General features: G+C 44.2%; 2 protein-coding genes across 4 annotated transcripts in view; one reads left to right on the top strand and one right to left on the bottom strand.

The window, feature by feature from the left end:
• The window catches only part of LOC139174212 (cation channel sperm-associated auxiliary subunit gamma-like), a 39,215-nt gene extending 29,270 nt beyond the window's left edge, over positions 1-9,945 (bottom strand). The window contains exons 1-7 of one of the 2 annotated variants that reach the window (XM_070764435.1): positions 9,829-9,945; positions 6,168-6,396; positions 5,155-5,208; positions 4,044-4,188; positions 3,058-3,187; positions 2,305-2,365; positions 463-615 (exon numbers count right to left, since the gene is read on the bottom strand). In XM_070764435.1, coding sequence (XP_070620536.1) covers positions 463-615; positions 2,305-2,365; positions 3,058-3,187; positions 4,044-4,188; positions 5,155-5,208; positions 6,168-6,386 — 762 coding nt within the window. In that variant the 5' untranslated portion in view covers positions 6,387-6,396; positions 9,829-9,945. The remainder of the gene's footprint in view (positions 1-462; positions 616-2,304; positions 2,366-3,057; positions 3,188-4,043; positions 4,189-5,154; positions 5,209-6,167; positions 6,397-9,828) is intronic. The other variant, XM_070764434.1, reaches the window with a different exon arrangement.
• A 12-nt stretch (positions 9,946-9,957) lies between these two features.
• PSMD8 (proteasome 26S subunit, non-ATPase 8) lies at positions 9,958-24,594 on the top strand. Of its 2 annotated transcripts, none has more exons than XM_070764438.1 (7): positions 9,958-10,311; positions 14,362-14,434; positions 16,401-16,503; positions 16,756-16,921; positions 22,247-22,347; positions 23,335-23,443; positions 24,254-24,594. In XM_070764438.1, the coding sequence occupies exons 1-7, from the start codon at positions 9,973-9,975 to the stop codon at positions 24,389-24,391; spliced, it is 1,029 nt and encodes a 342-aa protein (XP_070620539.1). In that variant the 5' UTR covers positions 9,958-9,972; the 3' UTR covers positions 24,392-24,594. The 2 variants fall into 2 exon arrangements, with proteins under 2 accessions (XP_070620539.1, XP_070620540.1); XM_070764439.1 differs by lacking the exon at positions 9,958-10,311 and adding an exon at positions 11,464-12,335.
• The last annotated feature ends 114 nt before the right edge of the window (positions 24,595-24,708 follow it).

Below are 24,708 nucleotides of genomic sequence, written 5' to 3'. Positions count from 1 at the left end.
AGTTAGGCGCACGGTTGTTCCTGGACTTTGCTGGTTAGGAAAAGGGGATTGCAGGACCCCTGGGACGCAGCAACCGTCATAAGTGTGATTCAGTTGCCAGTTGCCTGAATTTTGATTCACATGATGCTGCCATGGGCACAAGTGTGAAAAGTGGTTATAAGTCACTTTTTCCAGCGATAGCAACAGCTTAAATCCTTTAAGTGGTTTACAGAGTCAGCATCTTGCCCCCAATAATCTGCGTCCTCATTTTACCGACCTCGGAAGGAGGGAAGGCTGAGTCAACCTTGAATCAGTTCAAACTGTTGAATTGCAGGCAACCGGCAGGCAGCAGAATTTAGTCTGCAATGCTGCATTCTCACCACTGTGCCACCATGGCTCTTAGTAATGCCACAACTTTGAATGGTTACTGAATGAACTATTGTAAGTCGAGGACTGCCCATAGGGTTCTTTTTTTTTGTTTACCTCTATGACATCATACTTTTCAAAATTCGTATCTGAGATGATGATGATCTTCTGCTTGGGGATCCCTCCCAGGATAAGTACAGGCGCTTTACGGTAAGTGGCCCACAATGGGCGTGATGGGTCAGTCAGGTTAAGGACATTCTTTAAAACCAACTGTACTCAACCGGACAGAGAGATAAAAGAAACAGTCACCACTTGCACATCAACACAAAACATTTGATTCCACAATATGAAGCCAAAGATATTTAGGGACTCGGTGGTTGAAACATAACAATAGCTGGCATTGGGTATGTCTAGATCAGGGGTGTCAACTCAAGGCCCGTGATTGGCATCTGGCCTGCAGGATACTTACATTTGGCCCGTGAGCCTGCCCTGGAAACAGCGAAGGACTGGCCCTTGGTGCCTCTGCCAGTGCAAACAGACCTCAGGAGGGCCATACGCAAACCCTCCGACCTCCGTTTTCACTGGCAGAGGCTGCAGGAAGTCACCATGGCTGGAAACGGAGACCCGATGAGTGACATTAAGCCGGCCACACCCACCCTGGACAAGCCCCACCCACCCACCCCAAGGTCAAACACAATCCTTATGCAGCCCTCAATGAAATCGAGCTGGACACCCCTAGTCTACTTTAATGAAAAGAAGGACTGGGGGTGACATGATAGTCTTCCAATATCTGAGGGGCTACCGAAAGAACAGAGGGTCAGCATATTCTCCAAAGCCCCTGAAGGCAGGACAAGCAGCAGTGGGTGAAAACTAATCAAGGAGAGAAGCAACCTATAACTAAGGAGAAATTTCCTGACAATGAGAACAATTAACCAGTGGAACAATTTGCCTCCAGATGTTGTGAATGCTCCAACATTGGATTTTTAAAGAAGAAATTGGTTAGCTACTTGTCTGAAATGGTATTGGGCTTCCTGACAGAGAGGCGGTTGAAGACATTTAAGGTCCCTCCCCACTCTGTTAAACCACAGGTTTTAGTTGGACCACAGCATCTCCACTGCCCCTATGTTCCAGTGATGTTAGTTTTGTATGTGTGTGGAGATGGGAAGAATTGGGCCAGTTTGGTTTGGTAATCGTTAAAGAACTGGACGAGAAACAGGAGACTGTGAGTTCAAGTCCTCTGGCCAACTGCATGTTCTTAAAAGGATGGCTGGATTCGCAACAGAAAGGGACCGCTGGAGTGACCTCTGTCCAGGGGAACCGAAAGAGGCATTTGCTTCACTGAATGCAAGCAGGCTTTGTTAGGGCCTCTTGGCTGTAAGCCCCTCCAGCAGCCGAATCAGTGGAGGAGACGTGAGGGTCAGCATCAAGTCAACCTGAGAGCTGGGGGGAGGGGAGAAGGATTGGAGCTGTCAGAGAGAAACAGAGGCAGAGCCTGGCTGTCTGTCAGCCCTCAGGTGGAGAATCAACAGCCCCCAGGTCTGGAGGTGGCTGATGAGGAACAGCTGGGTCTAATGCCTGACGCATGGATGCGTAGAAGGCAGAGGAGAGGAGTGGGAATCTATGGGCTGGTCCTTGGAATGCTAGCAAAGCCCCACCTGAGCTCTGGGGATAAAAAGCCTGGGGTGGGACAGAAATGAATCAATGTGGTAGACCACTATTCATCTTCCAGCCAGACACACTTGTTAGCCTGCGGTGAGAGAGAAATGTTTTTGCTGGGGTTGCCAGCAAAGGAATCTTTGAGTTCACTTCAGAAGTGCTGTCTATTTCCTGTTCTGTTCTGTTCTACACTATGGTTTGTCGTATTTGGGGAGTTTGGTCAGAACAGGCTTATTAAGATTACAGGCTCTTTCTGAGCATCAAATGTCTACATTTCCAAACCCTCAGCCGACAGCAAATTACCTTTTCTCCAATCCTGAATTTATCGGGTGGTTCCATAAATCCATTTATGTTGTAGTAGAAGCTAGGAAGAAAGGGAAAAAGGAAACACGTGCACATGAATATTCCATTTACTACGTTTGTGAACAACTCATCTACCAAAGCAAATTATACTGTGATATGATATTTGGGTCCAAGAGAGCCGGAACACAAGGGAAAAGGGAAAAAGAAAAACGAAAAAAATATGGGAGACCAATTTAAAATAAAATTAAGGTTCAGGAGGGAAGTGTTTTCAATAGGAAAGTGAACCCAAGAACAAGGGGACACAATCTGAGGTAAGTTGGGGGAAAGATCAGAAGCCACGTGGGAAAATATTATTTCACTGAAAGAGGAGTAGATCCTTGGAACAAACTTCCAGCAGACGTGGTTGGTAAATCCACAGTAACTGAATTTAAACATGCCTGGGATAAACATATATCCATCATAAGATAAAATACAGGAAATACTATAATGGCAGACTAGATGGACCATGAGGTCTTTTTCTGCTGTCAATCTTCTATATTTCTACGACTGTGAGTTCTAATCTTGTTTTGGCTTTAAATGCCAGTCACTTTCTCTCAGTCCGACTCCCCTCACTGGTGGTGGTTGAATTTTTTGTAAAAGAACAATAAATTCAGAAAAAATAAATAAATGAAAGGTATCTAATATTAATTCCCTTGTTGGCAGCATTCAGCATGAGGGAAGGGTGGAAAGACATTATCCCCAGACTCTTCTTACCTCCTGTCGAGTATAGGGTATCCAAAGCCATTACTCTTCACAAACATGTGGTGCACAACACTGCCATTCATGAAGGGCATCGGCGTGATCCAGAACATTTTGCAAACTTCCTCGCTATCACAATCTGAATCTGGAGAGACGGAGAGCAGCCAGTCACATAGCCCGGAATGCTTGCCAAAAGATAAGCAGAAATCTACCCCATGTTACTGTTCTGTCTGGGTCACTCCGGAAGCCAAGACCAACCCAAAAAGAGAAGCCAGACACACCGGTAAAAGGCAAAGGCAGTTTATCAAATTCAAGAAAAACACAGGTAACAGAAAATGTCCTTACAAACAGGAAAACGCTGTATCTTCAAATATATCCACGAAGGCAAAAGTCCATGCAGCAATACAGGATTCTTGCTGCCAAGACGAGGCTGTAGATAGCAGACCTACACCTCCCACGGGTCTTCCAAACTGCTGGGCCACAAGCCAGGAACAGAGACATCGAGAACAAAGCAGGTCACCGTAACTCCAACTGATAACACTCCACATGGCTTCAAGGCCTTGCCTGCCTTTTAAACCCTGCTAAGGAGGACCACACGCAAGCCCAGCTGTTCCTAATTCAATACTGATAATACTTCTTTAATTGCTCCTTTCTTTGATCTGAACGTCTCTGTCGCATGTCAATGACGGCTTGTGCTTCATCCCCTAATGACTCCAAGCTACTGGCTGGGGAGAGCCCCCCCTCCAGGGCTCTCCTGCTGTTCTCCTTCATCCCATTCCTGACTTTCCCCTCCCCCGTCCGACTGCTCAGCCCCCTCCTCTTCGCTGTCATCCTTCTCCGGGCATGGAGTCAGCAGAGACTCAGCCGGTCCCTGAGCAGCCTCAGGCTGAACCACAACAGTTACCAGACCCGGTATGTGGGCAGGAGCAGAGACCCTTGCAGCTTCTCCAGCACCACCAGCTTCTACAATGATGCCAAAATGCTCTTTGCCACAAACCCACCGTTCATCCGGTATGGGGCAGACATCATTTCAATCTGTAAATGGCCTGGTTTCTGGCGCACAGAATGGACAGGAGTTTCAAAAAAGACCCTCACAACTGGTCTCAGCCCGTGGTAGTGGCCTATTCGATTAGCTCTGTTTGGGCTCTGCAAAGAGAAGGTCAGATAGTCTCCCACCAAGAAATCCTCTGTTATTATTATTATTAGTAGTAGTAGTAGTAGTAGCCCCCCCTCGCGGTGACATAGGCATTAATCACATTGAATGAATAATAATAATTTTAAGCTAAGGAACTTGGAGGATTGGGTGGCTCTCTACTGCACCGGCAGGCCCACTCCAGACCTGGCCTGGCCCTCCCCACCACCACCAAAGTGGGTCATTTTTTTAAATAAATAATTAAAACAAAGAACAATTAACGGTGCAACAGCTTGCCTTCAGAAGTTGTGGGTGCTTCATCATTGGAGGTGTTTAGGAAGTCACTTGTTTCGAAATGTATAGGATTCCTGCTTGAGCAGCGGGTTGGTCTACAACAGTGGTCACCAACTGGTCGTTCGTAAGAAAACTTTGGTGGTCCGCAGAAACATTATTTGCATTTTATATTGCACTAAATTTGGGGTTCCCAAACTTGGCAACTTTAAGACTTGTGGACTTCAACTTCCTGAACAGCTATGCTGGCTGGAGGATTCTGGGAGTTGAAGTCCACAAGTCTTAAAGTTGCCAAGTTTGAAGACCTCTGCACTAAATACTATTTATCTTTTTTTTAAAAATCGTGTTAGTGGTCTACAGGATTTTAAAATTGTGAATGTAGTGGTCCCTGAGATCTGAAAGGTTGGTGACCCCTGGTCTAGAACAGTGTTTCCCAACCTTGGCAACTTGAAGGTATTTGGACTTCAACTCCCAGAATTCCCCAGCCAGCAAATGCTGGCTGTGGAATTCTGGGAGTTGAAGTCCAGATATCTTCAAGTTGCCATGGTTGGTGACCCCTGGTCTAGAAGACCTTCAAGGTGCCTTCCAGCTCTATTCTGGTTGACTAAAGCAGGACCCTTCCAAACCTGATTCCTCTCCTTCTCTTGACCAAGGAACCCTTACCAATTACGCCCACATTTCATCCTTACCCACTTGCTGCAAAATAGAGATACTTTCACAAAGTATGGAAATCCATAGTAACGCTTTAAAAAAAGAAAAGAAATTATTTCAGAAATTGTTTCTTTTTCTGGACATCACACACAATGCTTCTCCTCTCACATAAGGCTAGTGAAAGCTGTCTACTACATCTTCAGTGAGCAATTCACCAAACTTTGGTGCTTACTGCAGGTCAGTCCTAGAGTGGTCTTTAGAAGGCCGGATCCTGCAGAAGAAAATCAAATACATTGGCCACCTAATGAGAAGGAAGGACTCACTGGAGAAGAGCCTCATGCTGGGAAAGATTGAGGGCAAAAGAAAGAGGGGATGGCAGAGAATGAAGTGGCTGGATGGAGTCACTGAAGCAGTCGGTGTGGGCTTAAATGGACTCTGGTGGATTTTATTTATTTATTCATTTATAGATTTGTATGCCTGGCATAGAACACACAGACAGACAGAGTAGGTAGGTAGGTAGACTTAGCAATGGATATTCTAGTCCCAACTGCATTTATAAATTGAAGTCTACCCATATGTGGTATAATAAAAAATCCATTTGTCTGTCTTGAGTCTTCCATGCTTTACTCAGGATCCTTGCAGGACTTAGGAACAAAATGCTCTTTCTTTATGCTCGCCTGTCTTTCAGATACAGTAATCCCTCGCTACTTCACGGTTCATCTTTTGCGGATTTGCTACTTCGCGGTTTTCAAAGGGGGCTTAAATCCATTGAAAATTTTAAATCCATTAAAAATCCATAAAATTCTTCTACAGTACTACTGTCCTCTATTAAAGAAACTGGTAGGATATCACATGTAGTTCCAGCTGAGAAACATTATAGAATGACTGTTTAATGCAAAGGGTGGGTTTTAAAAGTCCAAATATTTGTTAAATACATTTTTTTAAAAAATCTTTCCTCTACTTCACGGAAATTCGTTTTTCACGGGTGGTCTTGGAACGCATCCCCTGGAAAAACGAGGGGTCCCTGTGCTCAGAGGTAAGAGGTACTCACTGCATCTTTGTCTTCGGGATCTACTGGTGAATCTGTGAGATCCCAGAAGGCCTCGGTCACACTGCGAACTTCTTGCTGGTGGATGTTGCTTCGAGATTCTACTGTGAGATCATTACTTTCACAGAGTGCAACTGACCATCGGCATTGTCTTAGTGAGAGGCAAAGATTCAATTGGAGGAGTAAACAAAACAGGTTGAGGAGAGAAAATTTCCACATCATGGCCGTGTCCCTGCAAAAGATGAGATGAGATGAGATGGGGAGGGAAGAAGGGAGGGGAGAGGAGAAGAAGAAGAGAGAAGAGAAAAGAAGAGACAAGAAGGGAGGGAAGAAGAAGAAGAGAGGAGGGATGGGGAAAAGAGGAGGGAAAGGGGAGGAGGAGAGGAAGGGAGGAGAAGAGAGGTGGGAAGAGATGGGAGGGGAGGGGAAGAGGAAAGAAAGGGGAGGATGAGAGGAGGGGAGGGAAGGAGAAGAGAGGGGAGAAGTGAGAAGGAGGGGAGAGGAGAGGAAAGGGAAGGAGAGAAGAATGGAAGGGATGGGATGGAAGGGGGAGAAAGTGGAGGTGAGACGGAGAAGACAAAAGGAGGGGAGAAGAGAGGGGAGGGGAGGAAAAGACAGGAATGGAGAATTGATAGGAGGGGAGGAGAAGAGAGAGGAGTTGAGGGAAGGAGAAGAAGGGATGGGAAGGGAGGGGAAGAGAGGAAGGGGAAGAGAGGTTGTGAAGAGGATGTGAAGCATCCCAGACAATCCTGCGGACAGACCCCGCTGAAGCTGCCCTTGTGTGCTATGAAACCATCCTAAGAGACAGTGAGCAAACCTAGTGTTCCAGCTTTCATTTCGATCATCCATTTCACATTTTGAAAAGGGATGATCTAAATGAAAGCTAGAACACTAGGTTTGTTCGCTGTCTCCTGAGATGGTTTATTGTAAACAAGAAATTAAATGGTTAACATTATGTCCAGCTTGTTGCACATTTGATCATATTGAGCATGACTTAAAGAGTGATGCTGAGGGTAGAGCCAGTTTGGTGTAAGTGATTAAGGCAGCAGGTCAGAAAGTGGGAGATGGCGAGTTCAGGTCCTGCCTTAGGCAAGAAAGCCAACCCCTCGCTCTCAACACAATCCACCTCACAGAGTTGTTATTGTTGTGGAGAAATTGGAAGCATTGGGTACGTTCATCACCTTGAGCTATTTGTAAAAAAAATAAAATTGGTATGTATTTGTGTGTGTGCGCGCGCATATGTGTATATACACATACATACATACATACATACATACATACATACATACATACATACATACATACATACAGTATGTGTATATGTAATGATATTGCATAACTGTAACTTTCAGTATTATCTATATACTGTATGCCCTTTCTGATGCCTATGCGGAATTTGCAGAAAGAGAAAACATCTGCTGTGAACTCTGCATAGGTGTCAGGAAGGGTATCCGGCCAATAAACGCTCAGCTCCACTCAGTCATTTCAACTCCACCCTGTTAAAAGGAATTACAGGGTCGTAAAAAGAAAAACACAATGGATATAGATATATATACTGCATGGTATGTTCTAAATCTTCCATGAACCCCAATTCTTAAATAACACTGAAAATATAATCCATGGGAGCTTTCTGAGTTTTCTTTCCGGAGACTACAATCTGGAGGTTCCTGGCAGCCATAATAGGCCTCTAAAAAGAGACTGGGCAGCCATTTGTCCTGCTTGAGCAAGGGGCTGGACTAGAAGACCTCCAAGGTCCCTTCCAACTCTTTTATTGTCTTGTTGCAACCCTCTCTGCTATGTCTTTCTTTTTACAATCCCAGAGCAAAGATGTAACTTCCAGTGGGCACTCTTGTTCTGAATCAGCCTCCTAAGGGACTCCTGAATGAAATTGGGGAGGGGAAACTTTCAGCATCACTTTAACAGTCCAATTTGTATGTTTTGATTCACATTCCCAGGATCTAGAGTAACATCTATGTCTGCTGCTGCTCTATACAGCTGCCGTTCAGGTTCAATGCATTTACTACTCTGTGTTTATCCATTTATGTTTTCTTTCGCCTACAAACTGCTTGGAGAAAGTTTATACTGAAGACCACAGAGGTAGTCCTCAACTTACGACAGTTCAAACTGTGGCCCTACAAAGTTATCATGGCAGTGAAAAAAGTTGACCCTTGACCATTTGTCGTCAAACTTGCGACCGCTGCAACATTCCCCATGGTCACGGGATCAAAATTCAGGGGCTCATATTTATGCTGTGTCTGATCCCCTTTTGTGACCCTCTGAGAAGCAGAGTCAATGGGGAAGACAGATACACTTAACCACCAGGTTACTAGCATTGATTCCTTTAACAACCAAAGGAGGGCCTTCTCTGTGGCTACCCCAACTCTGTGGAACCAACTCCCCTTGCCCCCCAATGTCCATACTCCCAGTGTTGGCTTTCCGAAAGGCTACAAAGACCTGGCTTTGCCAGCAGGCCTGGGGGGCATGAATTTACATCCTTCATGGCCAAATAGTATTGAATGTAATGTAATGTTTGTTTATTTATTGATTGACTGGATTTGTATGCCCCCCTTCTCCGTAGACTCGGGGCGGCTAACAACAATGATAAAAACTGCATGTAAATCCAATACAGTACTACAACAACTAAAAAACCCTTATTTTAAAACCAATCATACCTACAAGCAAACATACCATACATAAATTGTAAAGGCCTAGGGGGAAAGAGTATCTCAGTTCCCCCATGTCTGACGGCAGAGGTGGGTTTTAAGAAGCTTACGAAAGGCAAGGAGGGTGGGGGCAATTCTAATCTCCGGGGGGAGTTGGTTCTAGAGGGCCGGGGCCGCCACAGAGAAGGCTCTTCCCCTGGGCCCTGCCAAATGAATTGTTTAGTTGATGGGACCCAGAGAAGGCCCACTCTGTGGGACCTAACTGGTCGCTGGGATTCATGCAGCAGAAGGCGGTCCCTGAGATAATCTGGTCCGGTGCCATGGAGGGCTTTATATTGTTGTTATGAGTTTTTACTGGGGTTATTGTTTTTATTTACATTGGACTTCTTTCTATTGTTAACTGTATTTTTACATTTTGTTGTAAGCCACCCTGAGTCCTTTGGGATTGGGCAGCAGTCAAATTAATCAATCAATCAAGTTGTAAAAACTGACTTAGATGTTGTATCCTGTAATGGCTACCTTGTATCTCTGTAAATAGTTTGTTCCTTGTTAAAGCGCTGTCTGAGCTAGAATCAGGAAGTCGCTCCTGATTGGCTCAGACGCGGCTGCTCTTGCTTTGGCGGGAACCGCAAATGTATAAAAGGAGCGGTTTCTCCCAAGTAGAGCAGACGGTACTAGCTGATGTCACCTAACCGTGTCTCTGGGTCTACTTCAGGAGACATCTTTTTTAGCAACAGAAACTTGGGAGTATTTTTGTGGTCGTAAATCGAGGACTACCGTAATAGTGGTGTTTCCACACTCGGGTTGCAGAACTACTAGAGGTCTCTGCTGCCATCCAGCGGCCGGCCTAGCTGGTGCAGCTCAAGAGACCGAAGAGCAGGCGCGGTGACGTCACCGATGTCCAGTGACGTCACCAACCGTCAACGACTTCGCCCGCTGAAGTAAACAGACCTCGCTCATTCAACGCCGAATCACCCCTAAAATCACCTCCACTGCCGTACCTTCTGCTTTAGGGAACGGGGTGGGTGAATGTCCCGTCTTCCCCTCCTCCCTCAACACCGGACCGAAGCGCCGTTTAATCCGCCCTCCCCCTTCAAAACTCTCTCCGCTCAACCGGCGCGAGCCCTCCGAATAACACTCGGCGCATGCGCTTGAGTCCTCCCGCGCCGAAGTCAGGATCAGCCAATCGGGGAGAGGAGCGCGAGCCGGCTGCCCAGGGAGACGCTCGATTGACGGCCGCGGCCGTAAAGCGCGGTGTCGAGCGGAGGCTTCTGTTTTGCTGTGTTTTCGCGACAGTGCCGCCGGGTTGCAGATTCATGGCTTCGGCGGTGGCCATGATGGCGGCGGCCGGCGGCCCGGTGTTGAACGGGGCGGACGCGGCGGGGCTGAAGGAAGCGGCGGGCATGTACGAGCAGCTGCGGGCCGAGTGGAACCGCAAGAACCTCAGCTTGACCAAATGCGGCGACTTGCTGGGGCGCCTGAAGGTGAAAGGGAACCGGGGTGGGACACTAGAAACCGCCGTGTGGGGGGGCGACTTCGGGCGGCGGCTTGAAACTCCCGCCGAGGGGAGACTAGAAAGGGACAAAACAGGGAAGCCAGGACGCGCCCCCGAAAAAGCTGAGCGGAGGAGATGAAGGAGGAAGCCTGAAGCAGGCGGCCCCCTTGCCCCTCCTTTCCCGCTGGCTCCTCAGGGAGGCGGTAGGGATATTATATTATTTTTATTTTATTTATTTATTTTGTCCAATACACAATGAGAGTTTTAATGGGTATATATATATGTATATACATATATACATACATATATATATATATATATATATATATATATATATATATACATACATATATATATAAAACCCACGAAAACAAATACTGTATATATATATATATATACACACACACACACAGTAAAATACATGATGAAGGTTATAGAGGAGATACTCATAAAAAAATACATCTAAGAAAGAATAGAAGAGAAGAAATAGGAATAGAACATATCAATGAAAAATAGAAGAAGAGATATAGGAATAGAAGAAAGGTATAGGAGATATAGGAGAGCAATAGGACGGGAGGGAAGGCACTCCAGTGCACTTGTACTCGCCCCTTACTGACCTCTTAGGAATCTGGAGAGGTCAACCATAGATAATCTAAGGGTAAAATGTTGGGGGTTTGGGGGTGACACTACCGGTTGTCCTCGACATACGGCCGCAACGGAGCCCAGCCTGCCTTCTGTCCCTTTTAAGTTTAGGTTTTTAAAGTTTTATTAGATTTGTATGCCGCCCCTCTACGAAGACTCGGGGTGGCTCACAACAACAGCAATACCATATACAAAGTACAAATCCAATATAGGTTAAAAACAATGTAAAACCCATAAATTATTAAAAACGATCATTACTGCACAGTCATAGCATTCTCATATATTACAGTCAGAAAAAAGGGGGTGCTGGGGGGGACATAATTCCCCCCCATGGTTCACTTGACGACCACTTGCTCAACACCCCAGTTGTCGAGGTGAATCACCACTGCAGATGATGATCTAAGTTAGAAGCCCGGTTTATTTATTTTATTTATTTATTAGATTTGTACGCCGCCCCTCTCCGTAGACTCGGGGCGGCTAACAACAATAATAAAGCAACATATAACAAATCTAATATTTAAAATAACTAAAAACCCTTATTAAAAACCAAATATAACACACAAATATACCATGCATAAATTGTATAGGCTTGGGGGAAAGGAATATCTCACTTCCCCCATGCCTGACGATAGAGGTGGGTTTCAAGGGGCTTACGAAAGGCGAGGAGGGTGGGGGCAATTCTGATCTCTGGGGGGAGCTGGTTCCAGAGGGTCGGGGCCGCCACAGAGAAGGCTCTTCCCCTGGGTCCCGCCAAACGTCATTGTTTAGTCGACGGGACCCGGAGAAGGCCAACTCTGTGGGACCTGACCGGTCGATGGGATTCGTGCGGCAGAAGGCGGTCCCGTAGGTTGTTAAAGGGAATCCAGCTTCCACTGCACCTCAAGAAGGGTAGAATGCAGGGGTGGGCAATTAATTTTGCCATAGGGCCACAATGAGAAATTGGGATGGTTTTAGAGAAAATATCTGAAATACTTCCATTGAATTGTGGAATTGTCCCACCAAGTTGTCTCCCAATTCTGGCAGAGAGAGGCATGTCCCCCGAATATGTATAAGGCTGGGTTTTTCAGCTACCTACTTTGCAGATTTTGTTGTTGTTATTGTATTGATTAAAACAGACTTGTAGAGCCATCCAAGTCAGACATAGGTGACTCCTGTGCAGCTTGTTTGTTTTTTAAAATCCACTATGTAGTTGGAAAGGACCTTGGAGGTCTTCTAGTCCAGTGCTTTTGAACCAACGTGCTGCGGCACACTAGTGTGCCGTGAGACATAGTCAGGTGTGCCGTGGGGAAATTAAACATGGGTCCGCAAACTACCATTCCTGCTAGGATATCCCTTTTGTGTTCATCAAAACAGGCTCAGGTTTCACACTACGTGAGTATAAATACATTTGGAAACTATTATTAACTATATGTATAATATGTACTGTGTTAGAGTGTCATTTTGGTTGGTGGTGTGCCCCAGGATTTTGTAAATGCAAAAAAATGTGCCGCGGCTCAAAAAAGGTTGAAAATCACTGTTCTAGTCCACCCTGCTTAAGCAGGAGACCTTCTATCATTTCAGACAAGTAGCTGCCCAGTCTCTTCTTAAAAATCTCCAGTGATGCGGCACCCACATCTGGAGGGAAGCCGTTCCACTGATTCATTGTTCTTGCTATCAGGAAATGTCTCCTTTAATAATCCTGATTAATAAATCCCTGAAAATAAGGCAGCATGTAAGATATAGTAATAAGTAAACAAAGATGAATGACATTTCATGATGGGGAGAGAAGAGGTGAATGAATCAGCTGGGTGGTTTTTCCTGTATCCATTCCTCTGTTGAGTCACATGCGGCAAACAGAGTGGACTGCTCCCTCCAGCCCAAGGCTTCATGTCTGGTTGTTAAAGCAAAGCTACAGAGCCGTCTTTCCCATCCTTTTATCAAAAGGATGGGAAATTTCTAACACTGTCAGTGGCTCTGCTTTCCTTCCCTTTGTTTCTTTTTGGTAAAGCTAGTCCTTGGCTTACAACCGTTCATTTAGTGACCAAAAAAAGGACCCCCCCCCCTTTTCATAGTTACGACCTTGGTAGCATCTCCATAATTGGGTGATCCAAATTCCACATACTTAGCAACTGGTTCCCATTTATGACCGTCGCTGTGTCACACCCCAAGGTCACGTGATCACCACCCTTTGTGTCTTTGTGTCCTTCACCTTGGCTGCATATACGGCAGTAATGGTGTTATAGGTTGTAATACATCATGGCAAGCCCTTGGAGGGGTGGAGGGCGCGATATAATTTTTTTATTTTTCTCCACCATAAAATAAAACAATGTGTAATTATAAAACACTACAACAGTGCTTATAATCAAACGTATATAAAACTAATTTTTCTTATTAATCATTCAGTGGAGGCTCTTATCTCTCTATCCTCTAAAAAATTCTATAACGTCTATACAATGTTATCAATTATTAAACTTCTAAATGAAAAATCTTTTTCTCCACCTTACTATAAAACCTTACATTGCACCAATGTGAACATTAACAAAATCTATTTTATCTGAATGTTAATGCAGTATCATATAACTAATAGAGATTCTATATGTATCTGAAATAGAGGAAGCTTCTCATAATACATCACATACTCTATAAAATGAAATTCTATATGTTTAAGCTAAAAGCAATAACTAGGTTTTGTGTTATATCATTCATTATATAGTGCTACGACCCTTTCTTATCTTCGCCATCTGGCTTCCAATATTTAAATCTAATTCTCTTGTTTCAGTTTTTCCAAAGTTAGCTAATTACTAATACATACATATCTCTTTACTTTCTATCCAATCATAGAGCTTCCCCCAAATTTTATTGATTGATTGATTGATTGATTGATTGATTTGATTTGTATGCTGCCCCTCTCCGAAGACTCGGAGCGGCTCACAACAAGAAACAGTACAAATCCAACACATTAAAACAATTTAAAACCCTTAATATAAAAAACAATCATACATCTCATACAGACCATACATAAAACGGAAACGGCCCAGGGGAATCAATTCCCCCATGCCTGACGACAGAGGTGGGTTTTGAGGAGTTTGCGAAAGGCAAGGAGGGTGGGGGCAGTCCTAATCTCCGGGGGGAGTTGATTCCAGAGTCGGGGCCACCACAGAGAAGGCTCTTCCCTGGATCCCGCCAGACGACATTGTGGGACCTAACCGGTCACTGAGATTCGTGCGGCAGAATCAGAATCTTGTTTATCTTCAAAGTCAATCTATTCATCTCTGCACGGTCCATAATTTTTCTCAAAACTTCCCTCTCAGTTGGTACCCTATTCAGTTTCCAGTTTTGTGCATATACGATCGTGGCAAGCTTGATGTCCTCAGGGTGGCTTGTTTCTTATTTCTCCTCCGTTCTTCTTGCCTTTCAGTTGGCTCTGCTTGAACTGAACTTCCTGCCCACCACCGGCACGAAACTGACTAAACAGCAGCTCATTTTGGCAAGTAAGTACTATTCCAGCAGGCACGTAGCTGGATGGGAGGACTTCTAATTTTGGAAGAGGCCTCAGAAGCAATTCTGAATGAGATCGGCTCCGGACGATGCTGTGAGTGATTGAACTGGATCAGTGTTTCCCAAGCTTAGCAACTTGAAGATATCTGGACTTCAACTCCCAGAATTCCCCAGCCAGCAAACGCTGGCTGGGGAATTCTGGGAGTTGAAGTCCAAATATCTTCAAGTTACCAAGGTTGGGAAACACTGAACTGGTTGAATGTGGACGACTGTGTTGAGATAGGTGGGGTTTTTAGCACTTTATTAGTTTTGAATTTTTTTAAAAAATACAGTAGTACCTCTAGATACGAGCTGCTCCACATGCGAGTATTCCAAGTTACGAGCCGAGAGGCGAGCAAAATTTCTGTTCGACACCCAAGGTCAAATTCGGGATATGAGCCGAGCTTCCACTAGGTGGCGCAAGAATTCCATGCTTCCAGTTATCTCGGCGGAGGGGGGGAAACGAAGTCTAAAGGCATTCGTTCGAGATGCGAGTTGATCGACATACGAGCTCGGGTCTGGAACGAATTAGACTCGTATGTCGAGGTACCACTGTAATTAGATTTCCGCACATGTATTTATTTATTATGCTGTATGCCGCTCTCTGTCGGTTGAGAAGGGCGGCATAGAAGTATTGCATTGGCAGTTCTGTGTTAGCAAAAACTTCAGAAGAGAAGGATTTAGGGGTCGTGATTTCTGACAGTCTCAAAATGGGTGAGCAGTGTGGTTGGGCGGTAGGAAAAGCAAGTAGGATGCTTGGCTGCATAGTTAGAGGTATAACAAGCAGGAAGAGGGAGATTGTGATCCCCTTATATAGAGTGCTGGTGAGACCTCATTTGGAATACTGTGTTCAGTTCTGGAGACCTCACCTACAAAAAGATATTAACAAAATTGAACGGGTCCAAAGACGGGCTACAAGAATGGTGGAAGGTCTTAAGCGTAAAACGTATCAGGAAAGACTTCATGAACTCCATCTGTAGAGTCTGGAGGACAGAAGGGAAAGGGGGGACATGATCGAAACATTTAAATATGTCAAAGGGTTAAATAAGGTTCAGGAGGGAAGTGTTTTTAATAGGAAAGGGAACACAAGAACAAGGGGACACAATCTGAAGTTAGTTGGGGGAAAGATCAAAAGCAACGTGAGAAAATATTTCACTGAAAGAGTAGTAGATCCTTGGAACAAACTTCCAGCAGATGTGGTTGGTAAATCCACAGTAACTGAATTTAAACATGCCTGGGATAAACATATATCCATTGTAAGATAAAATATAGGAAATAGTATAAGGGCAGACTAGATGGACCATGAGGTCTTTTTCTGCTGTCAGTCTATGCTTCTATGTTTCTATAGAAGTCTAATAAATAAATAATAATATACAGGGTGTCTGGCAAACCTGGAAAATGGAAATCGAGGAATTATCAGGGAAATCAGCGGTTCGGGAAATATCAGGGAATTCATGAAAAAAAAAACCTGAATAAATCAGGGGAAAAAACTGTATTAAAATGTTTAAAAGTCAGGGGGAAGTCATGGTATTTTTGCTTAGAGAATAGAAATAAATACTCTATTATAACTATAGATAGATAATCTGAATGTTAATATACTGCTTTTATAGGTTGTACAAATGTAAATATCTTGTATGTCACTTGTATATTAAAATGATTGAAAAAAGGTATGATACCCCATGATTGGGAGGTATATGTAAGATGTTTTTAATCTAATAAATTCTTTTTAAAAAATAAATAAATTATTATTTAAAATTAAACTGAGTTGATTTAAATCAAGCCTTTTTACTAGCGATTTAAATTATGATTTAAATTGCCTTGATTTAAATGAAATGCGCCCTGTGCTTTTGTGCTGTCCTTGGTGGTTGGTGTCATCTTTTTTTTTTTCATGCCCTGTGCGTTCTTATTTTTCTTTTCAAGGGGACATTTTAGAAATCGGAGCCCAGTGGAGCATCTTGAAGAAAGACATCCCGTCTTTTGAACGATACATGGCCCAGCTCAAATGCTACTACTTCGATTACAAGTAAATATGTTCACCTTTGGGGAGTTTTGAGGGAATGCCTTCACTCGCGCTATCCCAAAAACCGTAGAACGCTGTAGAAACTCTGGAAAAATAAATAAACCATCAAGGCCCTTCCAGAGCCCTCAAACGGGAGAGGATTTTGACTGCTGGAGGGGAGGGTTGGATTAGGGGGTAAGTGCACTTGGCTGACTCATTTATCCTCGCCCCCTTCCCCGTTGACCTGTCCCTCACTTCTCCTTGCTCTTACCGCAGAGATGAATTGCCCGAATCAGCCTACAAGCACCAGCTGCTGGGCTTGAACCTCCTTTTCCTGCTCTCTCAAAACCGTGTTGCCGAGTTTCACACCGAGCTGGAACGCCTGCCAGCCAAAGATATCCAGACCAACGTCTACATCAAGCACCCTGTTTCTCTCGAGCAGGTAACTGCCCCTTTCCACCCCGCTGTTTAAATTGTGGATTAGTTACAGCTTGTCTCACAGCTAGATGTTTTATCTATCTATCTATCTATCTATCTATCTATCTATTAGATTTGTATGCCGCCCCTCTCCGAAGACTCGGGGCAGCTAACAACAATAAAAAAGACAATGTAAACAAATCTAATATTTAAAAATAATCTAAAAAACCCCAATTTAAAGAACCAATCATACATACAAGCATACCATGTATAAAACTGGATTTGGCATTTTTTTATCCATTTATCTACTCCTCCCCAAGGACCGGGGCTAGGAGTTTGTTTAATTCGACTTCTGTGCCACCCAATCCCGAAAGACTTAAGGTGGCTCACAACAACAATATAAATACAAAATGATAAAAAAGAAGTCAAATTCAAAATCTGAAAAATTATAAAATCCTAAAACTCATCAATTAGCCAATCACAACAACAGGCATACAAAGCATTCAGACAATTTGGCCATGATCCACAAGTTGGATGTTTGATGATGTCAGAAGTTTGAGTTTCTGTGATATATACTGCTCAAAAAAATAAAGGGAACACTCAGATAACACTTCCTAGATCTGAATGGATGAAATATTCCCATTGAATGCTTTGTTCTGTACAAAGTTGAACGTGCACAACAGCCTGTGACATTGATTGTCAGTCAGACACTGAAGAACTGGAAACTGGGCCTAAATCTGCCTGAAAAACATTGGGGGTTTTGGCTATTTTCTGGGCTATTTTTCGGATAAAAAACAGCTTGAAAAACGGCCTGGTGCACATTCCGGTTTAAGCACTCGATGTCCAAAAGGTTCGCCATCACTAGAGGTGACATGATAGCAGTGTTCCAATATCTCAGGGGCTGCCCCAAAGAAGAGGGAATCAAGCTATTCTCCAAAGCACCTAGAAGGGTAGAACAAGAAGCAATGGGTGGAAACTAAACCAAGAGGGAAGCCACTTAGAACCCAGGAGACATTTCCTGACAGCCAGAACAATGAATCAGTGGAATGGCTTCCCTCCAGACATTGTGGGTGCCCCATCGCTGGAGATTTTTAAGAAGAGACTGGGCAACCACTTGTCTGAAATGATAGACGGTCTCCTGTTTAAGCAGGGTGGATTAGAAGACCTCCAAGGTCCCTTCCAACTACATAGTGGATTTTTTTTTAAAAACAAGTTGCACGGAGTCACCTATGTCTGACTTGGATGGCTCTACAAGTCGGTTTTAATCAATAATCAATTTTTAAAAATCAATAAAATAACAAAAAAAATTCATTATAATGTTCTTGCGGATTATAATGTTCTTGCGGATTTAAATAGTAAGGATGTTGTAGATATTAGCAAGGCCCCTCAGGCGGAGAATGTGGGGATGTTCAAAGGAGAAGTTGTTGTAAATGAGGAGCATAGTGTCACCAAACCAAGTCCAGTTAGTAGAAATAAAGAGAGGACACATGTTCTTGTGGGTGACTCGATTGTCAGAGGTGTTGATTTGGGACAGAGGAAGGATGTGGTGAAGGTGATGAGGTGTCTTCCAGGAGCCACTGCCCACAGGGACAGGAGGCGGATTACAAACATTGTCAAGGCTGTGAGTAAAGGTAATAAAGTTGATGTGGTGGTGCATCTTGGCACAAACGATTTGTCCCAGAGAAATGTTAATGTAGTAAAAAGAGATTTTCAATGTCTAAGTGTGGAGCTGGGTAAAATAACTGATTCAGTGACTTTCTCAGAGGTGTTACCAGTTTGTGGCCAGGAGGGTAAAACAAGTTGTATCAGAGAGTTTAATGTGTGGTTAAGGCAGTGGTGTAAAGCTGAGGGTTTTGGTTATGTAAGTCATGATGTCAGTAGGTGGTCTAATAGGGAGTTGTTTAAGAGGGATGGTTTGCATCCATCATACAGAGGTACCCAGGTGCTCGGTGAGGAATTCAGAACTTTTTTGGACAGGCATTTAAACTAGGTAAAGGGGACAGAGATGTACCAGATGTGGAGGATTTCTGTCCCCAACCAATAAGGATAAATCAGTTTCTGGAAGCTTATGAAAAGGGAGCTGTAAATAAAATAGATGTAGTTGTTGATGATAAGGGGCAAACTAATAATGAAAATAATGTTCTTCGGGTAATGTACACGAATGCTCGAAGCTTGAGCAACAAGCTCTGTGAGTTAATGGCCATAATATCTAGAGATAATTTGGATCTGGTTGCCATAACTGAGACATGGTTTAAGGATTCTAATGAATGGGAAATATCCATACCAGGATATACACTGTATAGGAAGGATAGAATAGAGAGAAGGGGAGGTGGAGTAGCCATTTATGTTAAAGAAAGTCTAAAAACAATACTAATTCAAAATACATGTAAAGATCTGGAGATCCTCTGGATTTGCATACAAAATAAAGACGGTTCTGTCATTAGAATTGGGGTGATCTATAGGCCTCCAGGGCAATCCGAGGAATATGACAAGATGGTGGATGAGATTACCCTAATGGCAGTAAAGGGAGATATTGTGGTTATGGGTGATTTCAACATGCCTGATGTTGACTGGAATATCCCCAGTGCCCTTACATGCAAAAGTAAGAATATAGTAGAGGTCTTTACAGGAGCAGCTCTGGCACAGCTAGTTAAGACACCAACTAGAGGGGAGAATATTCTAGATTTAGTTTTTACAAATGGGAATTGGGTTTCAGAGGTCAAGGTGGGAGAAAATTTAGGTTGCAGTGACCATCTATGTTTGTGGTTTGATGTAAAAACTGATTGTGAGCAATCCTATACTGCAACCAAAGTATTGGATTTCAGAAAAACAAATTTTAATGCAATGGGGGAATATTTAAATAATGAATTAAAGGGGAGGAATAAATTGGCAGGAGCGAGCACCCAGTGGACTGTATTCAAAAAGGCCATCTTAAAAGCCACAAGACTTTATGTAAAGCAAGTAACTAAAGGTAAAAGGAAGAAGAAACCGCTATGGTTTAGCAATGATGTAAGGGCTATAGTCAATGAAAAAAAGGCTGCCTATAGGAGGTATAAAGAGTCTGGAAGTATAACTGATAGGGAGGTGTATAAAATGAGACAGAAGGAGGCGAAACAGATAATATATGCTGCTAAAGCCTCAAAAGAGGAAGAAATTGCCAAATCTGTAAAGAAGGGGGATAAAACCTTCTTCAGATATATTAGTGATAAGAAGAAGAAAAACTGCGGCATCACGAAGCTTAGTACTGGGAATAATACATGCATTGATGGGAATAAGGAGATCGCTGACCATTTCAATAGCTACTTCTGTTCAGTTTTCTCAAAAGACACCTTACAAAATAATACTATAGAGGGATATAGCATTGCTTCCAGCTGTACGGATTCAGCTCCAGTGATCTTAGAAGCCGATGTCTTAGAAGAACTTGAACGATTAAAGATAAATAAGGCAATGGGTCCAGATGGCATCCACCCCAGAGTTCTTAAAGAACTCAGATCTGTCTTTGCTACCCCCCTGACTGATTTGTTTAACCAATCCCTGTTAACAGGTGATGTCCCTGAGGATTGGAGAATGGCCAGTGTTGTGCCTATCCACAAGAAGGGCAGTAGAGAAGAAGCTGGTAACTACAGGCCAGTTAGCTTGACATCAGTGGTAGTTAAAATGATGGAGACTCTACTCAAAAAGAGGATAAATCAGCATCTAAAAAACAATAACTTATTGGACCCAAATCAGCATGGCTTTACTGAAGGCAAATCGTGTCAGACTAATCTCATTGAGTTGTTTGACTATGTCACAAAGGTGTTGGATCAAGGTGGTGCCGTGGATATTGCCTATCTGGACTTCAGCACAGCCTTTGATACGGTTCCACATAAAGAGCTGATAGATAAATTAGTGAAGATTGGACTTAATCCCTGGATAGTTCAGTGGATTTCAAGCTGGCTGAAGCATAGACATCAGAGAGTTATTGTTAATGGCGAGTATTCTGAGCAGAGACAGGTTACAAGCGGTGTGCCACAAGGGTCTGTTCTGTGTCCTATTCTTTTTAATATGTTTGTGAGTGACATAGGGGAAGGTTTGGTAGGGAAGGTTTGCCTATTTGCCGATGACTCTAAAGTGTGCAATAGGGTTGATATTCCTGGAGGGGTCTGTAATATGGTAAATGATTTAGCGTTACTAGATAAATGGTCAAAGCAATGGAAACTGCAGTTTAATGTTTCCAAATGTAAAATAATGCACTTGGGGAAAAGGAATCCTCAATCTGAGTATTGCATTGGCAGTTCTGTGTTAGCAAAAACTTCAGAAGAGAAGGATTTAGGGGTAGTGATTTCTGACAGTCTCAAACTGGGTGAGCAGTGTGGTCGGGCGGTAGGGAAAGCAAGTAGGATGCTTGGCTGCATAGCTAGAGGTATAACAAGCAGGAAGAGGGAGATTGTGATCCCCTTATATAGAGCGCTGGTGAGACCACATTTGGAGTACTGTGTTCAGTTCTGGAGACCTCACCTACAAAAAGATATTGACAAAATTGAACGGGTCCAAAGACGGGCTACAAGGATGGTGGAAGGTCTTAAGCATAAAACGTATCAGGAAAGACTTCATGAACTCCATCTGTAGAGTCTGGAGGACAGAAGGAAAAGGGGGGACATGATCGAAACATTTAAATATGTTAAAGGGTTAAAGAAGTGTTTTTAATAGGAAAGTGAACACAAGAACAAGGGGACACAATCTGAAGTTAGTTGGGGGAAAGATCAAAGGCAACATGAGAAAATATTATTTTACTGAAAGAGTAGTAGATCCTTGGAGCAAACTTCCAGCAGACGTGGTTGGTCAATCCACAGTAACTGAATTTAAACATGCCTGGGATAAACATATATCCATTGTAAGATAAAATACAGGAAATAGTATAAGGGCAGACTAGATGGACCAGGAGGACTTTTTCTGCCGTCAGTCTTCTATGTTTCTATGTTTCTCCAAAGTAGGTAGCTGAAAAACCCAGCCTTATACATATTTGGGGGACATGCTTCTCTCTGCCAGAATTGGGAGACAACTTGGTGGGGCCAACTCCCCTCAGGACACGTTGCTGTGGGACAATTCCACAATTCAGTGGAAGTATTTCAAACATTTTCTTTAAAAAAAATGGTTTTAATTGTTGTTCACATTTCATGTTCGTCCTGAATTCTCTCCTACCATTTCTTCAATATTCATGGGATTCTTGTCCCACGGTGAGTTGGCCGGGCCAAGTTGGCCTAGAGCCCCCCCCCCCCTCTGCACCCCCTCTCTGTCACTTGTGAGACGGATCTCAAGGATTGCTTGTTTTGTTGTTGTGATGGATTGTGTCATCTGTTCTTCTCTCCAGTACCTGATGGAAGGTAGTTACAACAAAGTCTTCCTGGCCAAAGGGAACATCCCAGCCGAGAGTTACGCCTTTTTCATTGACATCCTGCTGGACACTGTCAGGTGGGTTTTGCTCCTTTCATTTTGCGGGTAGGTGATTGTGTGTGTGTGTGAGTCAAAGCCCTTCATGGCAGAATATCTCCGAGACCGCCTTCTGCCGCACAAATCCCAGCGACCGGTCAGGACCCACAGAGTTGGCCTTCTCCGGGTCCCGTCAACAAAACAATGTCGTCTGGCGGGACCCAGGGGAAGAGCCTTCTCTGTGGCGGCCCTGGCCCTCTGGAATCAACTCCCCCCGGAGATCAGGACTGCCCCCACCCTCCTTGCCTTTCGCAAACTCCTTAAAACCCACCTCTGTCGTCAGGCTTGGGGGAATTGATTCCCCTGGACCGTTCCTATTTTATTTATGGTTTATATGAGATGTATGATTGCTTTTTATATTAAGGGTTTTAAATTGTTTTAATTGTTGGATTTGTACTGTTTTTGTTGTTGTGAGCCGCTCCCAGTCTTCGGAGAGGGGCGGCATACAAATGTAATAAATAAATAAATAAATAATAAATTGAACCCTCTCTAAACAGGGTGTCCAGCAAACCTGGAAAACAGGGAAATCGGCGGTTTGGGAAATAATCAGGGAATTATATCAGGGGAAAAAACAGAATAAATCAGGGGGGAAAACAAACTATTAAAATATTTTAAAGTCCGGGAAAAATCATGTTTTTTAAAAAAATGGATCGCGCTGCCTGGCAGAATCGAGCAAAAATGAGCATAACTCAGCTTGTCTCAGAGGGGGGAAAAGTGAAATATAATTTCAGTAGCTAATTTTAATTTAATAAGCGACAGACTAAGCATTTTTTCTTCACTTTTCAATTGTAATAATATTCTTAAATCTTACAATAAGTATATGTTGCATACCGTATTTTTTGGAGTATAAGACGCACCTTAGTTTTGGGGGAGGAAAATAGGGAAAAGAACTGGATTTTCATCCGACTGGCGTCCAGTCTGGATTCTCCTTCACCCCCCTGTCCTCTCCCCTCCTCTCCCCCCCCCCAGGGACGAAATTGCCAGCTGCATCGAGAAGGCCTACGAGAAGATCCTCCTCAATGAGGCCACCCGCATGCTCTTCTTCACCCCCAAAAAGATGTCTGACTACGCCAAGAAGGTGAGAGGGGAGGGGCAGCTGGGCCAGTCGGTTGGACTCTCGGCCAAATGTTCCCCTGCGGCCCCACGGATTCTTGAGCTCCTTTGGCTTCCTCGGTGGGGAACTTCCTCCGCCCCTCCCTCTCCCTTTCTTTCTTCCGCCTTCCTTCCCTCGGATCCTTTTCTTTTTCTCCTGTCTGCCTGCCAACCCCTTCCTTCCTTCCTTCCTTCCTTCCTTCCTTCCTTCCTTCCTTCCTTCCTTCCTTCCTTCCTCCTGCCCTTCCTACCAACCCTTCCCTTCCCTTCTTAATCCCTCTCTTCCTTCCTTTCTCTCTTCCTTTCTCTCCCTCCCTTCCTCTTTTCCTTCACCCCTTTCTTCCTCCGTTCCTTCATTCCCTCTCTTCCTCTCTTATCCTTCCCTCCCTCCCTTTTTTCCTTCCCACCCCTCCTTCCTCTCTTTTCCTTCTTTCCTTCCTTTCCTCCCTTCCTCTTCTCCTCTCCCTCCCTTCCTCTCTCTTTTCCTTCCTTCCCTCCCTTCCTCTTTTCCTTCTCCCTTCCCTCCCTCCCTCCCTTCCTCTTTCTTTTCCTTCTTTCCTTCCCTCCCTCCTTTCCTCTCTCTTTTCCTTCTCCCTTCCTTCCCTCCCTTCCTTTTTTCCTTCCCACCCTTCCTCTCTCTTTTCCTTCTTTCCTTCCTTCCCTCCCTCCCTTCCTAGCGGGCAATGAATTTTCCTGAGACCTTCATTGCAGTTGGTGCCTTGTTGGGCTCATCCACACAACCCTCAACCCCTCGACTCACACACCTTCTCTCCCCGTCCCTTATTCTCTCCCCCAGCGAGGGTGGCTCCTAGGCTCCAACAACCACTACTGTTTCACGGGGCAGCAGCAGAAGCCGGAAGACGCCACCATCCCCTCCACAGAGCTGGCCAAGCAGGTCATCGAATACGCTCGGCAGTTGGAGATGATCGTCTGAACGGGCCCTCGTGGCAGGCTGGGACTTTGGGCTGCGGCTTTTTTTCCCCTTTCCCTCCATATTTTTGTCGTCTTTTGTTGTGTGTGACTGTGGACGCCAGTTCCGATCGGTCTGGCCGCCTTTTGTCGGAAGCGGGGAAGGTGGGAGCCGTTGGTGGGGGAGCGGAGGTCAGTGTCTCTGTTTGAGTAAAGCCGATAAGCCAGGCTGGTCCACGTGTCGTTTGGAGTAAATTCTGTTCCTTGACCTCAGGTGAAGAAAGGTCCTCTGAGCATGCAAAGAGAAGCTGATTGGCCTCGGGCTTTTTTTTTTTTTTTTTG

This window comes from Erythrolamprus reginae, chromosome 11 (assembly GCF_031021105.1).
Source record: "Erythrolamprus reginae isolate rEryReg1 chromosome 11, rEryReg1.hap1, whole genome shotgun sequence".
In the NCBI taxonomy this organism is placed as follows: domain Eukaryota; kingdom Metazoa; phylum Chordata; class Lepidosauria; order Squamata; family Dipsadidae; genus Erythrolamprus; species Erythrolamprus reginae.
This window is presented reverse-complemented; position numbering and strand designations above follow the sequence as displayed.